This window comes from Canis lupus, chromosome 2, assembly GCF_003254725.2.
Source record: "Canis lupus dingo isolate Sandy chromosome 2, ASM325472v2, whole genome shotgun sequence".
Classification (NCBI taxonomy): domain Eukaryota; kingdom Metazoa; phylum Chordata; class Mammalia; order Carnivora; family Canidae; genus Canis; species Canis lupus.
Window position 1 is genome coordinate 50,150,864 of NC_064244.1, and position 20,384 is coordinate 50,171,247.

The 20,384-nt window shown below is 38.8% G+C and overlaps 1 protein-coding gene across 8 annotated transcripts in view; it reads left to right on the forward strand.

The window, feature by feature from the left end:
* Positions 1-19,699, forward strand: part of NLN (neurolysin) — a 106,186-nt gene extending 86,487 nt beyond the window's left edge. For 4 of the 8 annotated variants that reach the window (XM_049103201.1, XM_025446986.3, XM_025446987.3 and 1 more), the window contains 5 exons: positions 3,898-7,017; positions 10,038-10,120; positions 11,812-11,897; positions 15,735-16,067; positions 19,545-19,699. In XM_049103201.1, the coding sequence (XP_048959158.1) occupies positions 3,898-4,032 (135 nt within the window). In that variant the 3' untranslated portion in view covers positions 4,033-7,017; positions 10,038-10,120; positions 11,812-11,897; positions 15,735-16,067; positions 19,545-19,699. Of the gene's footprint in view, positions 1-3,897; positions 7,018-10,037; positions 10,121-11,811; positions 11,922-15,734; positions 16,068-19,544 lie in introns of all 8 variants that reach the window. The other 4 variants (XM_049103206.1, XM_049103209.1, XM_049103207.1 and 1 more) reach the window with 4 other exon arrangements.
* Positions 19,700-20,384: the final 685 nt, after the last annotated feature.

Genomic DNA, 20,384 nt, shown 5'->3' on the forward strand with positions numbered 1-20,384 from the left:
CGATCTCCCCACCCTCATAGAAAACAAAGGGTGTGCTGTTGAGAAGGAGTTCACAGATGGGCCGTGGAAGGGAAGGTTTCAAAGTCCACTTTAAAAGCTGGTCAGGGAGCCTGTTGGGTGCCTGGTCATCATCCCCTGTGCTCAGGTGGATGCCCTTTGCCCTGATGCGTGTTACTCAGTGTAGGAAGGAGACAGCAACAGGAAGGAGAGAGTTGGAAGGCAGTAGAAGCATGTGCTGTCTCACAGATGCCGGAGATAGCAGGAGACCCAGGCTGTTGACCATTTACATATTCTCATTACTGATAGATGATGGCACCCTTCCTTCAGGTCATTATATTGTTCTTAGAATATTACCTCAAGGGTTCCTAGGGGGCTCAGTCAGTTGAGCATCCAACTCTTGATTTCAGCTGGGGTCATGGGATCGAGCTCCAGGTTGGGTTCCCTGCTAGGGGGGGTTCTGCTTCTCTCCTTCTCCCTCTGCCCCTACCCCCTACTGTGCTCTCTCCCTCAAATAGATGAATAAATCTCTGAAAAATAAGGGTACATATTCTTAGATAAAATGAGTGCCTTGTCTCTGACTTAATATTCATACTGAATTAGAGTCTCTTTCTTATTAATAATGGAGATGAAGTCTCTCGTACTTTTTTTTAGCTTTATTAGGAGACAGAATGAATTTTAAGGAGATGCCAGACCCGGAATGCATCTGTGTTCCTGCTCTGTACGTGAGACACTGAACCATAGCAGCAGTGTGAGAGGGGCAGAAATGAGAGGAGGGATGCACGACCATTGAGGATTGCTGAGTGCCCCCCCGGATGCCATGTGGTACACTAGGGAGTGGGTAATGTACCGAAATCATCCTTAACTCCCCATCAGCTAAACGAGGGGGGCATATTCTTACTTGATAGGTAAAGGAAACCAAGGCCCACGGTCCCAGAGCCGAGGCTGAAGCCAAGATTCGGATTTGGCCCTGACTCCCAACACCCTGACCTTGCTTTAGAAAACATCACTGTTAGAGAGGACTTGCACAGTTGCCAATAGATACACTCTAATCTTCCAGGATTAAAAACCGCACAGGTGACTAATGTGATTTACCTTCTGGAATAGTTAATAGAAGCTCAGCATACTATGTGCAGATCCTCCTGAAGGATTTTTTTCAGCATGAAAAATCTCCGTGGTTGTCTTAGAACTTTTCTTTCTGCTTTCCTCTCAGTTCAAGTTTCTTTATTATGTAAACAAAGTAGAACAATTTAGGGCAAAGACTCCTTCCACCTGTGGCATATGTCTCCCAGAAGTGTTCTCTCACCCAGAGAGCTGGTACCTTCCAAAAATACTAAAATTCACTTAACTTTCTTTCTTTCTTTCTTTCTTTTTTAAGAAAAGCAAGATCCTATTACCAAATGACTCTTAAACTGTTCTCCAAACTTCATTGTGAAGGAAATGAAACTATTAAAAGACCATTGCTCTGTAATTCAGGAAATTGAATCAACTTGTTTGGAGCCGTAAGCAGGGCAGGGCTGGAGCTGTGCTGAACTGGGTACCGTGAGTCGGAACAGTACCCAGCTCCATGGGGGCTTTACTGTTCAGAGGAGCCCGGAGCTGCCTCTTCCCAGTACCCGGCAGTTCCTCAAGGGCCACAGTTCCCTGTACAGATGAGACTGTTTCGGTACCAGCATTGCAGGAGATTTCTTTTTTTTACCCTACCTAGATTTTCATGACGTTCCTGTATTTGTGGAATGAAAAATTTCTTTTTAATAAGTAAAAGAGTCTCAGATCCTAAGCATTAAGAATTTCTGCAGGTAAATATTAATTATGGAGTTTGGATGATGGGTACATGGGTTTCATTATACTGTTGTCTCAGTTATTAGCATATATTTACATCCTTTTCCATTAACGATTAAAATATTTTTACAATTCTGCAGATGAACTTAATTCGCGTTTTCCACGTTCTTCCCATATTGCTACCTGCAGAGAGCGTAGTCTTTCTTCCCCATACCACCCAGTCCCCATACTGATTTAACACTGTAGGAAATGTAAGCACATTGGACAATGAAATAAAGGGAAGAGAGGGAGACTGTATTTGGGCTTAAGGGCCCTGAGCTGCTACTTCTTAGAATAATAAAGTCCAAGGTAGGTATAGCCATCACTCACATTTTAGGTTCTCGATTGCTCTTGTACCAGTAATGAATTGCTGCAGACCAAGTAAGAAATTACATGTCATTTTTTTCCCCCTAAAGAACATTAAATCAAGCTCTAAACGTTCATTACCAGGGTTTTCAGATATTGAAATATCAATGATTACGGGCCCTGCCCTTTTAAAAAAAAATTATCCAAAAAAAAGAAGAAAAAAGAAAATTTATCCAAAGCTTTTAAATAAAGCAACGAGATTACTACATGCCTTTTCAATGTCAGACTAGAATATCATCCAACCAGCCCTTCTAAAGATCATCAGTGTTCTGGGCTCTCCACCTGTCTATGCTCTCCACCTGTGGCTATCAAGCAATTAAACTGTGGCTAGTGCCACTGAAGAATTGTGCTGTAAAAGTAAAAAGCACTAGATTTTGATGACTTACAACAAAAAGTAAACTTCAGTAATTTTATATTTGTAGAAGTTGAGATAAATGTAGATTTACTGGTTAAAATATTTTATTAAGGGGCACCTGGTTGGCTCAGTAGGTTAAGCTGCTGCCTTTGGCTCAGGTCATGATCCCTGGGTCCTGAGATTGAGCCCTGCGGCTGGCTCCCTGCTCAGTGGGGAGTCTACTTCTTCCTGTCTCTCTGCTCCTCGCCATCCCCCAGGCCTCACTCATGCTCTTGTGCACTCTCTTTGTGAAATAAATAGATAAAAATCTTTTTAAAATGAGAATATTTTATTAAAATTAATTTTACCAAGTTTTTTGTTTTTTACTTTTTAAAAAAAGCCAGGCAGTGATGGTCTAGAGGATTCTCTTTCTCTCCTTTTGCCCCTCCCCCTGCTTGCTCATGCATGTGCACACTTTCTCTCTCTCTTTCTCTCCCTCTCTCTTTCTCTCTCCCTCGCCCCACCTTCTCCTTTCCCAAAAAAAAATCTTTAAAAAAAGACTACTAATCATATTGATACAGTGATATAAAGGTTATACATTTCAAGGTGTTACTCTGTGAACTATTTTAAATGTATATTTAGAATTAGGCTTCACTGAATTGTCTTCCTCAAAAGGATGATGAAAAGGAAGTGAAAATAGTGAATAACACTGACACTGAAGTACAGTCATTTTTTTCTCACATATTTATTTGCTCATATATTTTTCTAAATAAAAGCAGAGTAACTGCAATGTTTTAAAATTCCAGACCTCATCCCCAAAGAAAACTTTACAAAGTTCTTATTCCCACCTCTGGACCCACAGAAATATCTTGCCCTATACCATGGAGCATGTGCTGTTGTCCTACTGCCATCCATAAAGATGAGGGGTTTTGTGTAAAGCCCCTTGTTTAAAACATAGCAGAAGCCATTTTGGCAGAAGTGGTACCACTGTTTCCAGGTACACAGACCCCCTGTTTTTGGCCTTCTTGAACACTTGCTTTGCTAACCCTTTTGAAATAGCATTAGAGATGGACTAACCAATAAAAATCAGTTATACATTCCATTTGGCTATTTTTTTGTTCATCTGTTTGCTCACTGTTGAGACTCTAAGGAGACAAGACATTATTAGAGAGGAATGTAGAAGACCAGAGTTCTTAAGCTTCAGATCTCACAGCTCCCAAAATAAATAAGTACTACAGAGCTGTATTCTTGGCAAAAGAGAACATCCAGACATAGTAAAGTCCATTTTTCTTCACCTTTACCCCTTTCTCTTTTGCATCTAGGGATTTGGAAAACTGCTTTAACAATGAATTATTAGGCATGATGTTTTATTTTATTAGGTTGGAATGAAATACAGAAACCTAATCCTGAAACCTGGGGGATCTCTGGACGGCATGGACATGCTCCAGAATTTCTTGAAACGTGAGCCAAACCAGAAAGCGTTCCTAATGAGTAGAGGCCTGCATGCTCCTTAAACTGGGGATCTTTGGTAGCAGTCCATGTCTGGAGGAGAAGTTGACATCACCATGTGTTACTGGCCTGAAAACTGAAGGGAGTTTTGCAAATGAAAGTTTAGATTTCTATTGACTGCCTTTTGTTTTTCGATTTGAAAAATTTTGCAGATGTAAATGGAATTATAAATACCATGACCTAAGAAAATACCCATTAGAAAATAATTGTACTATAAAATTTCATAAAAATGGATTTGATTTCTTTTTATAAAAGTTTCATATGAATGTAATTTGATTTTTTACTACTGTAATCTAGATAATGTAAGAGGGCTAAGAATTTTTAAATTGAATCATATACATTATATAATTTGATCCTTCTTATATCTTAAAGTTTTGTACTTAGGATTTCTGGACTGGTAAATGAATCATCACATTCCTCTGGTAAATATTTTCTTAGAGCCCTGCATCACCTTTGACCCCCTGTCTCACAGTAAAGTGTGACCTCTTTGCCCACATACCTCAGCACCAGGGGAATATGCCTCAGTAATGCATTTATTTTTGTATTTCAGGCATTATGGTTTCTAACTTTCTCCCATACTTAAATTACTTTCTGCCATTGGGGTATATCTTTTCTAAAGTCCTGTCAGAGAGTACCAAAAAACGTATGAGTTTTAACTGAACTGGCCTAATGTATATTATCTTTTGTATCTTGTGTTAGAGGATTTTTTATCTTATATTAGAGGTTCATTTCCACCTCAGCATGTGAGATGGTCAGTCTTTTGGCATATTTGCCAATTAGAGCACTAAAGCAAGTCCAGGGATTTGTTTCTCTTCTCATGTTCTGATAAATAGTAGGGACTTTTCCTCCTTCTCTGCCATCTCATCCAAAGTGGCAGGTAAACATATCATAAATGGCAGCATAGTGAAGAGAGCTAAAGCTGATGTGGGGCAAAAAGAGTTCAGAAACTCCAGAAAAGGAGTGGGTTCTGGACAGAAGTATCTGCGGATAGCTGCTCCAAAGTGTGTGTGTGCTAAAACTCATCCACAGGGAGGAGGCTCCTCATAGCCTATCTTGTCTGGTGATTTTTATTTTAAGTGAACCTTTGGATCTCTTTTTAACTTTCTTTGCTATGAGTCTAATTCTACTTCTACAGCAGACCAGTAAACTCACTGTACTTACTTTTCCCCAGGAGTCTACTCAATAAGGAAACCAAAGCAGGATAATACAAAAAATTTTTTTTAATTAAAAAATCCAAACTTTGAATGTACTCTGATAGGTCTTCCAGTTATTTTCCATTTCGTATCTGAGGTATGACTTTGCTGGGAGGTACAAAATTACAAATGGATTTTGTGCTACATAAACACACACACACACACATATATATAATGTTGCATAAAATTATAGACAGTGGGAAAAATTAAGAGCTCTAATGACACAGAAGAAAATTCTAAGATTATTATTGCCAAGCACATATATTAAACATGCACATGAAATCTTACCGTCCCTCTGAGACAATTGCCTGGCCCTTCTCTCCCCAAAACTAGTTTTTTTTTTAACCTTTGATACTTTTCTCATTTCTTATCTTTTTCTCCCAGACTGTTCTGTTTTCTAGCTTCAGACAAAAACTCTCTTCAGCTTTTTCTATTGCCTTTCTGTGTGTCTCCTTAACAATAACTTTATAATTTTAAATCTTATTTCACATGGAAAAACAAATACTTGGTGTGAAAAAGGCTGCACACAATAAAGTTAAATTATTATCCATGAGAACGAGCTCACATTTCTTTCATACTTTAACGTTAAAACTGAAATTCATAAGAAAGCAAAAGCGCTATGAAGTTCTTTTTTTTTTTTTTGCTATGAAGTTCTTTTTATCTAAAGTCCACATCTGATATTTAAAATCTAGCAAAGCATAGCAATAAATTCAAATATTTATTCTTTAGCATAATTCAAAACTAAGGAGTATTTTTTTAGGTGTTTTTGAATATAGCCGTTCATCTATTTTTTCTTTTTTTTCTTTTTTTTCTTTTTTTCCAGATCAGAGCATAGAGTGTTGGTAAAGCATTCTGAATGGTGGATAAACTATAAAAATTGTCATTGGCCAACATACACTTCAGATTTGTGAACTGAGCAATATATAATAAAATCTCTCTTGATTGTTGATCCAGGAGATTTAGGACCATTTTGGGTTACTACAGAGAAAAGAAAGAAAAGGCATGATATTATGCCACCTAACATAGACTTTTTTCCCTTTAGTAGGAATGCTGCATGTTACCTAGATGAATAACTAAAAATTATCTTGAAGAGTTACCACCTGAGCTATTTACATGAATATCTTGCTTTTCTGAAGCTAGTAGGATGAAAGGTAACTATTTGTAGCTCTGTAAAATTGACAAACTGCATTGTGTAAAAAACTAAAATAGAGAAAATATTTTTTTTTAATTTTTAATTGATATGATTTTGTACTTGTTCTTTCCTTAACTAGTAGGGAATGACTTAACTTTCTACTTTTCTCATTTTGCCTTTAGCCTTTGTATAAATTAATCTGTATAGTAATCCTCAGTGGATCAGCTGGTTTGTTTATGACTGTTTTTCATTTTTTCCCTTGCTGTCATGCACAGGAAGAATTGTTCATGCTCTGAAGGAATTGAATTAAAATACTAATCCCCCAAATTGGGTTTAGGCATGGTTAACTGAGCCCCTAAAAGTGTTAAAAGAGAAAACCTATTTCATCTGAATAGATACAATGACCAAGGCTTCTTTCTTCCCTCGGCACAACATTATTACAGTTATGTGTCTCACATCTGAAATTGGATAGCCCCTCGAAATTGAATATGCCTTCACTTATGAATGTTTGGTGAGAATAAAAGCAAAAAAAAAAAAAAAATACATGTTTTCATTTTCTTTGAAAAACGGTCAATGTCCAAAGGTTACCTCTTCATTTGTCGTTAATGGAGAAATTTACACAGGCAACAGATCCACCTAAGTACCAACTCTATCAAAGGCAAAAGGTAAAGGTTATAAAATCTAAATACTAGATCACTGTAGCCTTTTCTGACACACCCACAATAAGACTTTTCAGATTTTATCTGAAAAAAAATATTGAAAATTGCGGTAATGAACAGAACCCCTCACATATCCCTCTCTAGTGAGTGATTTTTGAGTTTTTATTTGGCTGAATTTACCTCAGAGTTACCTCTCCTAATAAAATATAGATCCAGTGCCTCTGGTCCACTATATATGTACCAGAAAAGGGGAAATGGTGACTATGACACAGGTTCTCTTGTTTCTACTCACATGACCTGGCACCCATCCTGGCTGCTTATTTCATAGAGCTTGGAAGCTCACCTAAAATTTCACGGCAGTGATAAAATGTCCCTAGGATTTGTCATCGGGGAAACATTTTGGCTTAGACTGGTTTAAAGGTACCATATTCACTGAATCCAGCAAGGTACTCGACATCTCTTTTGAAATCTTTGTGGCCAAGATGGGTAATCAGCCAGGTGGATTCCTGGCTATTGAAACAACCTGAGAGTTGAATAATGATTCACATTAAACTGAAGCCAATTTCCAATCCTTTGAATGAAGACACAAGAAATTCCATAAAAAGTATTATCAAATTTACAGATAGCAGATCTGCAGTGGTTAAATATGATGTATTAAGATGTACAATTATGTCAGTGCTGAGGCAAATTTAAGATAAAATTGTACACATTCCATTGCCAAGGCAAATGAAAGGGGAACTTGAGTTGATAGTGGTACTCAAGAAAAAAAGACAACATTTTTATGTGACCAAATTCCAAATGTTTTTGCCCACAGCACAGCATACCTAGGGAGAGAACAGGAGGTAAGGATGAAAGCTTGGAAGAGTGTGTTGGTGGAAGGTTGTGTCCAGATCAAAAGAATTCCTCTGGACTCAGATGTGCTAGATACTCAGAGCTAGAATATCGTGTTCTGTTCTAGGTGTCACATTTTCAGCAGGCTTTGGCCAAGTATTACAGTGTGTGAAAGACTAGGAACAGGAAGGTGACGACTGTGAAAATATTTCTCAAGAGGAATACATTGAAGAAAGGAAAGTACAGCCTGGAGATAAATTCAGAAATGCAAAATGATGGCTGTTTTCAGATCCTTAAGGGTAGGGAGAGAGAATAGGATTATGCTGCATTACTCCAGAAGTCAAAGCTCAGAGAAATGATTGGAAAATATAAGGAGGTCTTAGTTCAATTATGAGGAGGTGGTTTCTAATAATTATCGGTGACTGCAAATACATTCTGCTGTTAATGAGAGTTCAAACGAAGCCTGTGGCTTCAGGAGTGTTCCAGAGGGCATTTCTCCTTTGAGTAGACATTCATGCCAGATCAGCTTTGAGGTCTCCCCAAAGCTTTAAGATGCCACAAACATAATATTAGAAAAACATCACTCGGGTGAACGAAACATTTACATGCTTGGTCTTAGAAATGGCATGTAGGTGGTTGTAGCTGCTCATACACAGAGGTAGAGTTTAAGCATTTGTAGTTCAAGCGTTACCTTACTCCTCATCCATAATCAATCAGTGCTTACCCAGAGGTTATAATCAGACTCCTTGTGGGTCATCTGGTAACAGGAAGGGAGGCTAATAGTTGTATATGACCATAATAAAACCAAAGGTTTTTGCGGTTGCATTTTCTTCCTTTCACGGAATTTATAGTTGCTCTCTGCTCATTACACCCATCACTACCTTCAGCACACATACGCAGAGGCAAAAATCTAACTCAAGTACCCAGTTTATGATGCCTGTGCTCTACCGTATTAGGATTTGAGTCATTGTTTCTAGTCCCTGCCCTCCACAGTCCATGACTCATAGTGAATAGTCCCTAAATGTTTGTTAAATAAACATAACTTCCTTGGGGCACCTCAGCAGCTCTGTCATTTGAGCATCCAGCTCTATTTCCCTACAGGTCATGGTCTCAAGGTCCTAGGATTGAGTCCCGTCAGGCTCCACACTCAGCAGGGAGTCTGCTTGAGGATCTTCTCCCCCTGCCCCTTTCTCTAAAATAAGTAAATCTGTAAAAAAAAAAAAAAAAAAAAAAAAAAAAAAAAAACCTCTTTAAACTTATGTTTTGCTATAAGGCTGTATTTTACTATGGTAACTGCAAAATATCTAAGTTAACCTAAAATTATATAGATAAAATTTTTTTACACACCTTGTACCTCAAAGAGGCCCTTTTCCTTAGGGACTGAAAGTTTCTCTGTAAAGTAGATGAAAAAAAAAAAACATGCTTTTTGTAAAAGAAAAATTGAGGAATAGGAAATATTTCTAAAGATTCCTCCACTTCTCTCTGTGATTATGTACTCTAAATCTAGGAATTTCTTGGGGATCCCTGGGTGGCTCAGGAGTTTAGCATCTGCCTTCAGCCCAGGGCATGATCCTGGAGACCCAGGATCGAATCCTGCATCCAGCTTCCTGCAGCGAGCCTGCTTCTCCCTCTGCCTGTGTCTCTGCCTCTCTGTGTGTCTCTCATGAATAAATAAATAAAATCTTTTAAAAAAAATCTAGGAATTTCTTAATCTAGAATCTCTGGTTCCCTAGAAAATGTGTGAAAAGAAAAGAGAAAGCAGGCATCCATGATGGCCCAGAAATTCTGTTGAAAGTTTTGTATGCATGGATAAGTGTATTTTTCTGGGAAAAGGACCTCTAGCATTAATCAGAAAAATTTAAGGATGATCTTAAACAATTTGCTTTCAAACTATTGTTTTTTAATTCATTTTGAAGACTATAAAATACCCATTATGTGCTTGGCTCTTGAGGATACAAAAAAATGACAAAAAATTCTGAGTTCCAGGGACTCAAATGTAGTAAGATAAATAGGCTTATAATACATTGAGAAAAATTCTAGAAGAAAGTATGTTTAAAAAGCCTTCTTGTTGTTTTTCTTGACACTAGTTGGCTCCATTTTACAATTCAATGTTTGTGCCACTAAATTTTATGATTATCATGCCACCTGCCAGCACAGACTTATTTCTAATAAAATGATTGATTTTTTCTTTTCAGCCTGTCAGCAATCGGACTAAATGGTGCTTTTCCATCTGTTACACCTAGAATTTTCTTAGGCCCTGTGATTAAAGGATTTACAAGTAAGAATAGAATATTCACTTTAACCCTATCTATGTGTTGTGATTAAATGGTTATATGCCAGGACGCCTAGGTGGCTCAATCGGTTAAGCATCTGACTCTTGATCTCAGCTCAAGTCTTAATCTCAGGGTCATGAGTTCAAGCCCCACATTGGGCTCCATGCTGGACATGGAACCTACCTAAAAACTAAAAAAAGGAAAAAATGGTTATAAACCTTAGCCCTTAAGAACTGACATGGGACTCCCCTTGGCCTGATAAGTATAATATACCCAGGAAGCATTGGTACATCCTATAAATCCAGAAAACATGCTGTTAATTAAGATGACCATTGAGATGTTTAGAGATGGTCCAGAATGAGTCAAGATTCCTTATTTCCTTCTCCCACCAGTGTTAATTTTCCATTACTACTGCTAACAGCTGAAGAAAAGCACCCAACTCTTCAATCCCTTATTGCCTGTTATTTATAACTTGTGACACGAGGGATAGCAATTAATTAAGCAGATCAGTGAAAGAATAAAAAACTTGAGAGTTCCAAGTTTGGTGACAAGGACTGGAACTGGACCTCAGAAGTGTAAATGTACTGTGATTTATTTAATCAATTTCCCGTCGATGAGCTTTTAGGACATTTTCACTCTTCAGACATTACAAACAATGCTGCCAAGACTATCCCTTCAAAATATATCATTTTCCACAGCTATCAGTTTATCTGTTAAATACATTCTTTAAGTGTAGTTCCTGGTTCAAAGGGTAGAAGCATTTTAAGTATTGACAAATATTATCAAATTAGAGCCATGTCTCTCAATACTGTTTAGTACAATTGTTTAACGTTGAGGTATTCAGTTAAGATAAATGAGGGGAAATGATGATTAGCAAACAAAACAAAACAAAATCTGGTGTGTTACTGTTTATATGGCTTTCTTTCCCCCATCGGGTGATGAGAACTAAAGTCTACTTCTTTGGGAAAGTGGTAGGAGTGATTCCAGACAGGAATTTTCTTTCTCTATTAGTGATTGGATAGGTCCTACAAGGAATGTAAGACTTTATCCCAGAACAAAGCAGTCGTCAGTCCTTTGTATTCAGGGCTAAGTGGGGAAAACCAAAAGATCCATTTTGTCATCCCTGTCCCAAATCAGATGCCTTTCTATGGTCTTAAACATTTGTGTGACTGACAAGTGGGACTTGTGTTGTAATTCACAATGCAATCACTGTTCTGAACACGCACATGGCCCACTCTGCCTCAGCTTCAATTATAAAATCTTCAGCCAGAGGCTATTATCCTCTGTTTTGTTCAGTCAGCAGCACAGCCAGTGAATTTCCAACTGGAATCAGGTGGCAAGAGAGAAATTTCTCACACTTTATCTATCAATCCCTTATATACCCCAGTTTATTTTTTCTTTTGGGGGGGCCTCTGATGAGGGACATTTTTGTGAAGCCATTTGGGAAGGTGACCCAACTTTGCATTTCCTTTTTTAATTCCGCCATAGTTAAGGAGGGAAATAGGACTAGTTTGAATGTGACTTATCTAAATGAAGACAGAACCTCCAAGTTCACAGAGCTCAGTCCTTCTGTTGTAATGATTTTCATGGCACTAATCCCTTAGTAGATAAGTTACATCCTGTGGTCTAACCAGCTCTGTGAAGCATCACTTTCTCTCCTGCCTTCCCTTTCTTTCATCTGTCCTTCTCCCAAAAGACTAATTAGGTGAATGGAAGATTTAAGCGAATGTCTCCAAATCCCAGTAGGAACATGACAGAGATCTGAAGCAGAAAACATCCCTGGTGAGGCCATGGACAAAGGTCGAGGTGCTCTTTCATGGGCGGGGGGCAGGGAGGGGGGGGTGCTTGGAAGGCTTTTCTCACAACATCCCATTTTAACTACGGTGAATATTCTAATGCCTGCATGCTGAATAAGAGGTTTGGAAGGACTAGAACAGGGTAAATTATATACCACCACCCGTATAAGTAAATGCTGTTTTAAAATGTTTGCAGAACGCTTAAGAGCTCTCAAAGATTTGGCCTCATTCATAGCTTGTCAGCCAAGTTTTAAGTAAGGCTATACACTTGTTCCCAAAAGCCAGAATGTGCTACCTGGTTCACCTTTTATCTCTTGAAGTTCAGGTTAAGGTGGAAAAAACATTCACTGAGCCCTAATTAAACATTTTGAATCCTACTTTAACTTTGCCCTAGTTATAACTAAAGCCAACTTCTTTTATAAGGGTGGCGTGCAGTTGTGTTAACATCCACAAAGACCCGGTTAGTTCCTCTCTCTACCTAATAAGATTCTCAGGACCATATCCAAATTTAGCCGGGCGTGTTGGTACAACAACACACTGTTGTCCGTGGGGCCAGCAGACACAATGTCAGTACGCCTGCTGCATTCCTCTGGGATAATAGAAATGAAGTCATTACATCAGAAAATGGATCATGTGCTCAGGATATACTTCTCCCCCCCCCCCCCCCAACACACTGGCTCTCCCAGGTTAAGGTCACTGAACTAGCAGCTGGAAGGGTTTTCGTAGCCGGGAAAGGGTGAGCCAAAGTGCCACTTAGCACCACAGAGGTTTCTGATACGGAAGACAGTGAGGACAGGCTGGTGTGAAGGCTGCACTTTGAAGGTGCCCATCAGAAGGCAACTGCTGGCAGGTCAGCTTCAGAAGGCAGGGACGGGAACCCAACAGCAGCAAGTGCCAGCTGTGCACAACTGCAGAACTCCGAGGGGAGGAAGACATGAATATTTAAGAGAAAAGAGTGTTTGGCTTCAAGACATATTTGATTAACAAATTATTATTTTAATTCAAGATAAGTAATTTTTAAAAGTAATATAAGAGAATATCTAACTGCTTCCAACAAATGTTCGGGTCTTCCTTAACTTTAATAATAAAAAGGTATGAACGAAGTTAGAAGAAAACTCCTAGAGGCTCCTGGCTGGCTCAGTTGATGGAACGTGTGACTCTTGATCTCAGGATTGTGAGCTTGAGCCCCACATTTGGTGCAGAGGTTACTTAAAAATAAAATCTTAAAAAAGAAAAAGGGAAATTCCTAAAAACTTCATTACCTCTTATCTATAAAAACTTTTGTAGTCTTGTTTTAATGGAACACTACCAAAGTTGACCTTTACTGTGCATGCCAGAAGAATCTAGCTGTCATCCTGCGACTCTAGAGGAAGCAATAAAAGGAGCTGTTTGACAATCTTGACAACCGTTTCTAACATTTCTGAACAACCTAATCAATAAACAAAAGGATAAATGGTGTGGGGCAACTCTCTAAGAACCCATAACCAACGTAAATAACTCTCCCCCATCAAACTTGTGTCTCAAATCTTGGAAATTATCCTTTTTAGCATTTTTATCTTGAATACTTCTCTGTGCCCCCAGAGCTCACCCTGCACCTCCTCCCTCTCATACAACATTCTCACTTATACCACATTCTTTGGGTAAAGAAAATGAAGCTTCAGGGTGGGTGTTTCTTTTGATGCTAAGACACTTAAAAGGTAAGTGTGGAAAGCACGAGAAGTAAATACTTATTCCTTTCCCATCTGGATTTTGCAAAGCAAACTGCAAGAGAAAACAGCACGGTCTCAATTAGCGCGTGTTTAATTTCCTCTTGTCTCTCTCTCTCTCACTCTCCTCGGGATTAAATGTTCCCCTTGTCCTTAGCCAAAATGGAAATATGATCTCATGTTTGTTTATTGGGTTGCCTTTGCATTTCCTAGGACAGTAGGGTGTAAATTTTGATTTACTGACCTTACTTCTTCCCCTTAACATAGGGAAAGTCCTCAGGGAGCTTGCTGTAAGCATATCCAAGTGCAGCTGAATCTCTTAGGAGACGCTGTAAAAATAGAGAGGTGTTTTAGGATGCAAAAGTGGCATCATTCAGAAGTCTCATCTCTATGCTCAGGGTACAAGTCCAAGGATTCTGCTAAACAGAGTTGTCAAATATTAATTAAACTAATTGGTTATCAGTGCTATTCCTAAACCTTCTGATTTAGGGATTTCTCTAGTGAGAAGAAAGAGGCATATACTTATTCCATTCTCTGTACAAAATACACAAATTCTGATCACACTGTGATCACATATTTCATCAAATAAGCAAGAAATTACTAAGAAAAATTATTTTATCTCAACACTTTGAAGAGAAAGTGACATGTGGATATGAGAAAGTGGATATGTGTTTTTACTTCTTTTCTCTCGTTGCCACTTCACTGTGTCCAATAAACAAAAAAATAAATTTCAAAGGAAAAAGCAGGCTAACTTAAATAAGACCTATCAAGATGAAGAGACTCATAATAAGCACTGCAGTTTTCCATGATGAGGGAAAGAAAACAAATTTCCAATCTAGAAAATGGGGTAAGTTTAAGAAACTGGAGGGTCTCAAATGCATAGGAAACAGAAGGGAAAAAAGAAATTACTATGCTTCTGAAACCAACAATGTAATTCCACATCACAGCCATCAGACAGGCAGCAATATGACAAGATCTATTAAGGCTGAAGATGAACATGACCAATAATTCCACTCCAAGATGTGGACCGAACAAACTCTTCTGAATGTGTACCTTGAAATATCTACTAGAATGCTCACAATAGCTTTATTTGGAATTGCAAAATAATGAAAATATCCACCAACAGAAGAGTGGATAATACCCTGGGGTATATTTGAATAATAGGCTATATTGCCATCAGGATGAGCGAACTAAAGCTGCATATGTCAATATAGGTATCACTTAAAAAAATATTGAATGAAAAGTCCCATTGCAGAAGGATATGTTCAGGCTAGTGTTTATGCAAAGTGTGTGTGTTTATTTAATATTATGTATCTTAGATCTATGCATAGTATTAAAGGTACAAAAACATCCACATGAAAATGGACAGCAAATTCAGAATATGATTTCCTCTGGTGAGGGAAGAATAAAAGAATGGAATCTGGGAGATATGCTCAGGGTGCTTCAACTATAACTGCAATAGTTTTTTCTTTAAAAATAGAATCCAGGGACACCTGGGTGGCTCACTTGGTTTAGCGTCTAGCTCTTGGTTTGGCTCAGGTCACGATCTCAGGATCCTGGAATGGAGCCCTCCATCGGACTCTGTGCTTAGTGCAGAGTCTGCTTGAGATTCTTTCTCTCCCTCTCCCTCTGCACCTCCCCACCCCCACTCACATTCTCTCTTTCTCAAATAAATCTTTTTTAAAAATTTAGTGCAAATATAGCATAATGTTAATGTTTTTAAAAACTTTGTTTTTTATTCCTTAAAATATTTTTAATTGAAAAAAGGAATTTTCAAAAGGTGGCTTTCAAAGCAAATTTTTTGTAGTCCATCCAACCTCAGCCTTGCAAAATCCAGGCATAGCTAATTCCCACAAACATTTTAAGGATACCTTTTGGGTGTCCTCACAAAAGCCAAAAATGAGTATTCTAATCCAATGAAACTCAAGTTCAGGTTGTTATATGAAAAACATGAGAGTGCAAGGACCTGAGTCCTGCTCCCATGGCCTCAGTGGTACTCTCATGGCCACAGGACTTAACCTGAGAGAGTTTTGGATTTGACTCCTGACTCCTCCTTCCCAGGTTGTAGTACTCAACCAGTGCTCATTACCATTCCCCTTTCTCCTCTTTCTTAACAGAGCCCAGATTCTCAAGTATCTTGATTTGTCTAAGGGTAATCCCATGGCCCTTGCCAATAATTGACTCATGAATGGGCATATGAATTCTCCAGGCCAATGATAAATGAGGGAAATTTGCAAAGGATTTCTGAGGATGGCTTCCTAGTTTTCAAGATAAAGGGACAGAAAGAAATGGATTCTCCTCTGGCATTGTCATGTGTATCGTTGAGGCCCAGGACTGTATGAGTCTCAAGATGAAGCCAACACTTCATGAAGGGCAGAACCAAGAGTATTACAAAGAAGTGAAGCTAGATTATGTCAAGTCTGAAGACCACCTCACCTCTGGGCATCCAAGTAAGTGAGCCAGGATAGCTCTGTGTTTTAATCCAATTAGAACTGGGCTTTATTACTTGTGGCCAGACATTCTAACTGAAGCTACATCCATGATTCAGCTTCCTCGGCCATGTCTGGCCTGCCCTACCACCTCACTGAATGGTTTGGGAGCTCAAGATGAGCCAACATATGTGGATGTGCTTTGTAAACTCTTAAATTGCTCTTCAAGGGCAAACGGGCTCTATTATCAATAATTTTGCTCTAATGTTACGATGCAAATTTTAGTTCTCTGTGTGAATTATGTATGCCTTAGACTGTAGTTATTTGACTCACTTATTTTAAATGATACTTCAGAAACCTTATGAGAATGTATACATCATTCTTTTGAATCACATAAAGCACTTATGTGTTTATGGTATCAGTTGAGAATGTCCTCATCAAAGAGTTTTTCCATGAGTACAGGGTTGAGGCATCTTGAATAACCATTTATGTTAAAGGAGTTAAAAAAAAAAAAAAGTTAAAAGACATTTGTCTGAATATAGTCTCCCTACTTAAAAATTGTGGAATCTTTGTCATAATGCGTCTGTATCTCAGCATCTGTCATATCCGTCAGGGTTAAGGGAGAAAATACATGTAGAGAACTTGGAGCAGGGCCTAACAGGTGACACAGTAACAAGCAGAGTTAATCAACACTGACTTATCAGCACTGACTCATTCCAGACATGTTCCAAGCACTTCACATTTATCAACTCATACACCAGAGCTATACTGTGTTGTAGTTTTAATTTTTAAAATAGCTTTATTGTTTTAGGGAAAATGCTACATGCTTATTACTTTAAAAATTAATACTATACAGAAAAGTATACAAATGAAGTGAAGGTATTCTATTACCTGGATGCTGAATAAGCTGAATAAGCAACCAGACACATCTGTTTAATGTCGCATGTACACATACAAGCATATGCATGTATGTGCCAATGTGTGTATGTATGTATATGTACACACATACCCGTATGTAAGTTATACACACCTATGTACACATCTATTTTTAGTAAGACAGAAAAATAGCATTTTAACTATATAATTGATTCCACATTCTAGGGGATAAAGAAGTAAGACTTTTTTTTTTTTTTTAAGATTTATTTATTTATTTTAGAGAGACAGCACATGCTCCAGTGGGGGCAGAGGCAGAGGGAGAAAATCCCAAGCTGACACAAGTGTGGAGCCCGAAATAGGGCTTGATGTGGGGCTCAGTCTCACAACCCTGAGATCATGACTTGAGCCCAAATCAAGAGTCAGGGCTTAACGGACTGAGCCACCCACATGCCCCAAGATGAAAGACTTACTCATATTGTTTGGGATTTTGCTTGTAAGTGATTAAGGCCTAGTCAGGCAGCAGACACCTAAATACTCCTTTACATAAATAGGGTCATGCTTTCTTTTTTGACGGGTCTTAGTTTTTTTTAATTTAAAGGAGCCCCCCAATCACACTACATCATCACTATTTTTTTCATCGTAGCTACTTATTCCTACCTAACATTTCTGTTGTTAATTCGCTGGTTAACCCCCCTAACAATAGTCTTCTCTCTCTCTCTCTCTCTCTTTTTTTTTTTTTTTTTTTTTTGCTTTTTAAAAAGCTTTTTTTTTAAATAAAAAAATGTGGTTAAAGAAAAAGCACAGAATGTAAAATTTACCATCTTAACCATTTTCGAGTGTACGGTTCAGTAAAGTATATTCACATTGTTGTGCAATAGATTTCCAGGCATTTTCATCTTGCGAAACTGAAACTGTACACATTAAAAACAGCTTTCTATTTTCTCCTCCCCCATCCTGGTACCATCCTACTTTCTGTTTCTATGAATTTGTAGCAATCTTAGCTTTTTTTGACTTAACATTTAACTCAACATTCCCCAGCATTAACTCAACATTTAACTCCACATTCCCCAGCACCCAATATAGTCATGTTACACAAATATTTGTTGGGTAAACGAATGGATTTGTATTTGCATTATACAAAAACAAAGAAACAAAAAGAGGTCACAGCCTCACTTGTGCTAAGAAATCAATAAGCTCCAAATAGCTAAAAGTTATTGAACATCTGCTCTGTACCAGGCACTTTACACTAATTCTGCACTTGGCCTCTGCGGTCAATTCCCAACACAGCAGCCAGGGTGATCCTTTTAAATATGTCAACTCCTCTACTCAAAACTCTGCAGTGGCTCCTAATTACACTAAGGTAAAATGTCAAAGTGGACTACGGGCCTTATCCTAGCTGGACCTCTTCTACTTTTTTCTGCTTTCCATCTCTGTCCCTTCCACTGCAAACACACTGAGTTCTGTGCAGTTTCTCAAACATTCCAGCAGCACTCACCATTGGACCATTGCACCTGCTATTCTTTCTACCTAGACCATTCTTGTCCTAATACCCACATTGTTTATGCCCTCACTTCCATCAGCAATTTGTTCAAACATCACCTTCCCAGTGATGGGATCCCCGACCACCCCACTGAAAAGAGCAACATGTGCCCCACCCCCACCCCACCCTGGTTCTCCCCAGTAACATTTTACATTTTCGTCTGGGGAAGTTACCACCATATGACCCACCTATATTTTCCTTATGTATTCTTGTTTGCTTTCTGTTTCCCTCTACATAACAGTGGCTACTTTTACCTGTTTTATTCACTACTATATTCCAGCGCCCAGAACTATGCCTGACACATAGTAAGCACTCAATAAATATTAGTTTAAAATGAATGAATTGATAAATAGACAACACAGGTCAGCGGTTGCTTTGGGCTAGCAATCAGGGGCAGTTGACTGCGCAGAGGTACAGGGAACTTTTATATCTTGATCGTGTATATGATTACACATGTGTAAATGTGTTAAAACTCACTTAAATTATATATAAATTATATCTCAAGAAATGGATTTTTTTTTCCATATAGCAATTTGCTTAAAGTCAGCATTTGCAGAGTAGTGAAACTATAATTCATACCCAGGTGTGTCTGATTCCAAAGTCCATCCTGTTTTTATGAGGTTGTACTACCTCCCCTAATCTCTGCCCTACCTAGTTTCCACAACTGGCCCCGCCGAGTTCTTCACCAAGAAGGCTCAGTCTCGGTTGTTTTCAGATATATAAATCTTCAAGACAGGCAATACGTTTTTGGTTTTATCTCTCCCATATTTTTATATGTTAGGAATGATAATCATATAGATGAGTGGAATGCATTTGTCTCCCTCTGGGAAGCAGGGTGTAATGCAAATTCAATGCTACCAAACTGGTGTAATGGTCAGTTTTATTTGTCCACTTGACTAGGCTCTAAAGTACCTAGTTATTCAATCAAACACTGATCTGGGTGTTGCTGCAAAGGTATTATGTAGACGTGATAAACATCTATAGTTACTTGACGTTAAGGAAAGGAGATATCTTCCATAATTGGGGTGAGCATGAACCAATCCGTGGGAAGGCCTAAGAACAGAATTGAGTTTTTTCCAAAGGAAGAAGAAATGCTGCCTGTTGACTCCAGTGTCAGCTCCTTCCTGAGAGTTTGCGGCCTGCCCTTCCTGATGGTTTGCCCTGCAGATTCTGGTCTTGCGCAGCTAGCCCCCACAATCACATAAGCCAATTCCTTGCAATAAATCTCTATCTCCGTCTCGGTCTCCGTCTCTCTTCGTGTGTGTGTATGTGTGTGTGTGTGTGTGTGTGTGTGTGTGTGTGTGAGATATAAATGAAAAGCATGTAGGAGGGGATCTCTGGGTGGCTCAGCGGTTTAGCGCCTGCCTTCGGCCCAGGGCGTGATCCTGGAGACCCAGGATGGAGTCCCACATCGGGCTTCCTGCATGGAGCCTGCTTCTCCCTCTGCCTGTGTCTCTGCCTCTCTCTCTCTCTCTCTCTCTCTCTCATGAGTAAATCAACAAAATCTTAAAAAAAAAAGCATGTAGGAGTGATGAAAACTCTTCCAACTATTACTGTCCTGATGATAACACCTGGGGCTAATTAGTTCCCAACTATTCATGTTCTTAACTGGGTCTGAAGGGATGAACCCTGAACCATTATGGTCGTGTTACCATCTCCCATCTCCTCCCTCTCCCTGCCTATGGTAAGATCAGCTTTGTATTGATCTCTGTATCTGAATTATCCCAAACTTATGCCCTTCCCTATCCTTCTAACCCTTGCCCTTACTTCACCCTTTAGACTGAGTCCTGAGTGATAGGTACCTCCTGAATTTCCCACAACTGTGCCCAACCTGCTTTATCGGAAGCCCAGTGGTCCTCACTTTTGGAATTGAAATGCTTGTTGTCCTTTGAACACTGCATCAGTAGCTCTTCCTGTCCCAA